The sequence below is a fragment of the Tachysurus vachellii genome, chromosome 18 (assembly GCF_030014155.1).
Source record: "Tachysurus vachellii isolate PV-2020 chromosome 18, HZAU_Pvac_v1, whole genome shotgun sequence".
Taxonomy (NCBI): Eukaryota; Metazoa; Chordata; class Actinopteri; order Siluriformes; family Bagridae; genus Tachysurus; species Tachysurus vachellii.
In genome coordinates this window covers 9,689,681-9,695,476 of record NC_083477.1, presented here as the reverse complement: position 1 = coordinate 9,695,476, position 5,796 = coordinate 9,689,681, and the positions used below count along the sequence as shown (strand labels likewise).

Sequence of the window (5,796 nt, the reverse complement as noted above, 5' to 3'; positions counted from 1 at the left end):
GCATTTTTAATTTCTTTACATATATTTATATATGTCAAATTTATTTATATCAAAATAAAGGTATCAGTTAGATATTTTATTATTAAACTACACAAGTGTCAGCAAAACTGATATAACTGCACACAAATAAAGTACCATAAAGTGAACTGCATACTCAAATACTATACTTTTCACCAGTAGAGAAAATAGAACTTCAGTGACTGGACATTTGGCCTTAGCAGTATTCTTCACACTGAGTGCAGTGCTGCAGTGTCTTGGGATGAAGAGGAAAATAGTCTGGTGTCATTTTCTCTTCAAAGGACATGTGCTGGTCTGTAGGATCAAGGCCCGGGCTCAGATATGTATCCCATAATCCTACAGGCATGTGCAGTCCCAAGAGCTCCAAGTTGTTTACAATGTTCTTCTGCTTGAACTTGAATTGGATCATAGTTTTGGTGTAGTGGTTGAGAGAAGTGACAGCTGAGGCCATGCAGGTAGCAAAGGAAACCCAGGCCAAACTGGGGAAGAGGGAGAAGGTGAAAGATTATCATTTAGAAGCTGAACAGATTAACATTAAAAAAATAAGAAAAAAGGGTGTAACATATAACTGACATGAGCCTATATTTATAAAGGCTTTTTCAACAGCCAACAGTAATAAAGACTTCTTTTTCCAGTTTTGATGTCAAGTTGATGTAACACTTTGTGTGTGTGTGTGTGTGTGTGTGTGTGTGTGTGTGTGTGTGTGTGTGTGTAAGTAATAACAAGTTGCTGACACACTATCACTATTTCCACCATTGACCATCAGTCAAACACAGATGTTGCCTAGAAGGCTTGCAATAACTGAACAAATTTGATTAATTTGTCCAAATGTACTTTGTCTGTCAGATTTAAAATAACTACTGTGCTAAGTACAGAGACACAGTAGATCAGAGATGTGAAACATATGGCCTGCAGGCCGGAACCAATAAAGGTTAAAAGATGGCCCACTAAATTGAATTAAAAACTGTGTTTTTTAAATTAAAAGAATTTTTGTGAACATTGACTATCCTGACTACATGATAACACTTACTGAAAACCTGAGACTCCCCTTTCAGATCAGGCGACAAAGCACATTAAGATCAAATATTCCATTCCATTTACATTTTTTTGCACTTTTAAAAAAATTCTTTTAAATACTGTAGCTTCAAAACAAATAAATAAAAACAAAATACGAAATGCTATATTGACCAACTATTATTGCTGCTAATACTTTATTAAAATATTCTATTTCTTTTGTCACTGCTATACTTTCTACATGGCTGCAACCTCAGTAACTGCCCTGTCCATATAGAGTATAAGATTATATGCTGAATACCATGTCCCAGTATTTTCACATTTACAGCATTTTTGTATTATATTGTTATTTTGTTTTGCACAACCTAATAAATCTGACACTTTATCCACATTTAACTGTCAAAACTGCATTGTCTTTTACTGTGTTTATTGCCCTGTTCTAGTAATTATTGTACTTTACTTTATTGTTTTATGTAGTACTGTGTAAGTTTGTGTATTCATATTTAGTTCTGTGTAGTCTCATCTAATTCATGGTGTTTTATGTAGCACCTTGGTTCTGGAAGAACCTTGTTTCATTTCATTGTGTATTGTACCAGTTGTATATGTTTGAAATGAAAATAAAGCCACTTGACTTGTCTTGTTATTTCACTATGAGTCTAAATCAATGAACTGTTTTAGGGGTTTAACCTTAATGAGAATGTATACTTATGCGATCACAGACTTTATATTTTTATTGGAAAAAGTTGATTGGCTTGGATATTTTTGTACATTTCTATGACACTATGCTACTCCATAGGCAGTGGCGCAGAGTGAGGGCGGCTCTTTGGGAGGATTTAACGGCCCAGAATTCTCCAAGCAGATTATCCTAGATTGCCTGTACCTGCCAGGCAGGGTACTTAAGAAGAACATTTGTGAAAGCCCTTTGTAGAGGGGTGATTTGTATGGTATATCTGGGCTTTGCCTAAGGTACAATGAACTGGGTAAAACAAAAATGCACAAAAATGCATAACCTTCACAAACAAACCGTGTCCTAAACCTTTATTTCATCAATATTCACTCTGCAGTTGGGTCCACACAGAACCATCTCATATTATAAGAGGCATTGCACTGGATGACTGGCTCACCTGATGCTGGACTAAAACATGTTTGACACCTCTGCTGTTGATCAACCTTTAGAAGTCTTCTCGTATTTTTTTATCTATATAGTTTTACATTTGGCCTCACTTCAGAAAGTCACTGATCTGCAGTCAGTTCCAATGTAAGTTTAATGTTCTTATATAAATCACCTTAAGATATTTACTAAAACATTGTCAATGCAATTGTGGCACATAGCTCGGTGTTAGATTTACTTGACTTTTTTGACAAATTTACTGTATATGTACCTTTATAATTTTTTTTGTGTTTACATCCATCATCATAAAAGGCTTGTGTTGGTGTAACCCTGTGAACATTGGTTTTAAGTAATGTGTCTGTTTTATTACAGACATCACTGTTTTTTGTTTTTCTTTAAAGTAAAGTGAGAAATATAACAAGTATAAACCAGCATTCTTAACATAAACTGATTTTACTTACAGATAAGACCAGCTGTACTCCCAGTTTTTGGGTTTCCAATCTTCTGGACCCAAAATGACTGTAAGCTGAAAGGCTGTAGTGAACATCATATGTGCTACCATGCCAAACAGACCTGTCAGACAACAACACAGGCAAAAAAACTGCAGTGTTTGTGTCGATCATAGTGTCCACCACAAGGGGGCAGTGTTGGTCAATAATCAGTGTTAAAGTTAAAAATAACAGCAGTCTTTAACATTAAAATCAGTATTTGATTCGAGATTCGAGATTTCATTTGGAAATGATAGTGAGAGGGTGATAAAGAGGATGGATTTTCTGTTAGAACCCCCTGTGAAAAAAATAACCATCCCTGCATCTTTAGCTCAGGCAGCAGATAGGGAGTGAAGTCTCTCCTTGTTCTAAAGCTTCCTACACTGAATATCTTCTGTGCATTTAGATAAAATAGAACATGCAACTTTGTTGTGCACAGTTGAAATGTCTAACTACATATCTGTGCTGTTCTGTATTAGCTGGGCTAAAAGGCCAGCATGTGGAGCAGCTGGAGCAGCTGGCACTGTAAATCCCCCTCCCTTTAGTTCTAATCAGAGGATATCCTACCTGGCATGTGAACAGTGCTGCAGCCTCTGTGACTGACAGTGCTCCAGATGCAGCAAAACTCCAGCCATGCTGCCTCTGCTAAACCCTCAACCCTCTGTTTTTTATTTATTTATTTATTTATTATATATTTGATGAAATGGAAATGATAAGCAGTGCTTAATGTGTCTAAACAGCAACACTCCAATGATTTATTATTATTATTATTATTATTATTATTATTATTATTATTTATTTATTTATTATTTTATTTATAAATCATATAAGTATTTGAAATAATTTGAGTGAGATTTGTACATTGTATTTTGTTCCATTATTTTTTATTTTCTTTTCTTTTTATTAATTTTGATATTTATTCCCAAAATATTAAGTGTAACAACACAGAGTGTTTTTAAAACAATTTATTGACATTTATTTTTGTATGTATATTTTATTGTATGTAATTCTATTATTGACCTGTTACTGCTATAATTATTCCATTATTCTTTGTACTAGTTACATAAGAAAATGTGTAACCATAATGTGCCATTGGCCAAATTACACAGCATGTTGTAGTATCTCTGCTCAAAATAGAGAAGATCTCTCTTTGCATATCCAAGTGGAGAATATCAGGGAATAGGTGTTTTGACACAAAAGTTGACTGGTGATTTATGAGTTGCAGACAACTGGGTTGGCTTTCTGTAGTGTATGCAATGTTAATACACAAGTATGTGACTCATAGTTATTATTATTTAGTGTAGGCTGTTACCTGAAAGTGCAGTGAACAGGGCTGCAAAAGCATTCAGCTTGAGTCGGTTCATCCTGTTACCGCAGTGACTCATATCCATTGCCATGAGTGAGACTCCAATAAACAGCAAAGTGATGTACAAGCATTCACCAATAATGCACAGCCATAACACCCCTGAGAGAGAATAGAAGTTTGATCAATTCAGCAATGTAACAGCAGACTTGTTCAAAGGACCACAGACTGATCTGATTTTAAAAACGAGGACAAATGATAGTATTAGGAAAGAATATCACAATGAAAACTAAAGTTGATGTAAAAATATGTTGGATTGACTTTTTGGGGAATAATAGTTCAAAAGAAAGTAACTAATTAATTTATAACACAAATATATTTAATAAATATATACAAAAGAAATATATTCAAAATATATTAATATATACATCAGAGAAACCAATAAGTAGAACGTTCCTTTTCTCTGTAAATAATGTTTTTATTTGCAAATGATTGATTTGCACTGTTATTCAGCTTAAATGACACCTGTATCTTACTCACCTCTTTCATGATCAGGTGCAATTTCTAAAAAAGATCTACAGCTGAATCCTTTAAACAAAGAAATTCTGTTAAGATTTAAAGTTTCTCAGTAACTTCTTTTCACAATGTACTCTATACCAATTGAATAAGATCTTTCATTTCAAGAACATCTCATACTTACCCAATAGGTCAGCAGACTGTTCACAAGTGAACCAAATGCCTGTGTGGAATTTCTTCAGTATATACATTTCTTCTCCAGTCTCGTAAATATACTGCACCAGATGTGTGTTGTTCACATCAGAGCTATTAAAGTGGATGCAGTAGTTCTGCTTGTTTTTTGCTGGACCTGTGCACAAGGGCTTCACTACCTTCCTGGTCCCAGAACACCAGTAGCTGGTTGTTACAGCTGAAACGGCCAAGGCGAAGGCCAAGCAGTTTAAGGTAAAGGCCAATGTGGCTCTCGGACCTTGTTGAAGTTTCATGGCTTCCTTCTGGCTTGAATCGTTTGATCTTATTTGTCCTGTAACTTTATGATTCCTTCTTTGAAACATGTGTGTCTTTGCAAATTCATTTTTGATGAAATGTTCAGCAGAGCAGGAATTTTGCAGAGCCAAAGCATCAGCATCATTTTTTCAACTCTTTCTCATCCTTTTTGTGAGCTTTCTTCTGATCATAGCTTTCTCTTTTTGTATCCACCCACCCTTCTGTTAAAATCATTTACTGTTCATGTAAAAAAAATATCATGTAAGTGCTCAGGTTATATCATGTTCTACCTAAAGCCATAGTATAATTCAGCAGAGTGATTTAAAAGATTATCAGTCAGATTACTTCCCAATCTGGTGCATGGCTATTCCTTGTTTTCAATTTAGGACTCATACCGTTCTTTGAACTGCTGAAATTAAGTAGGATGTACTGACAAAAACATAAAAGGAAATCAGAATTTTGTTAAGGATTAAATAAAGATTAATATGTTCTTAACCTAACGTTTTAAAGACACCCTGAAGAATTTATGTGAGTGTATGTGAGTCTAACTGTGTGTTTGTGCACTGTATTAATGTCACAGATTTCCAGGTTTCCAGCTCCTGTGCACCAAACACAACCCTCAGATGTCAGCTGTCCTGGTAATTTTATCTTTGTGTTATTTTTAATCAATTTTTTTCATTCATTTGCATTTGCATGAAACAGCTGTGATAAGAAGCAAATTTTAATCTTTGTGCTTTATTCAGGTCACCAAGACAAGCCTTGAGCCTCAGAAGTCATTCTGGTAATATTATCTGTCAGTCATTTTCCAGTGTGTTTCCCAAACTTTTTGTCAGTCGAGCCCCTTTTACCTAAATTATTTA

The 5,796-nt window shown here is 34.8% G+C and overlaps 1 protein-coding gene across 1 annotated transcript; it reads right to left on the bottom strand.

Annotated features, from left to right (window-relative positions):
• Positions 1-214: 214 nt before the first annotated feature.
• LOC132861290 (germ cell-specific gene 1-like protein) lies at positions 215-4,935 on the bottom strand. The gene is made up of 5 exons (XM_060892742.1): positions 4,635-4,935; positions 4,475-4,522; positions 3,944-4,096; positions 2,605-2,716; positions 215-497 (listed from the first exon to the last, which is right to left on the bottom strand). Exons 1-5 carry the CDS (start codon positions 4,933-4,935, stop codon positions 215-217), a joined length of 897 nt encoding a protein of 298 aa, XP_060748725.1.
• Positions 4,936-5,796: the final 861 nt, after the last annotated feature.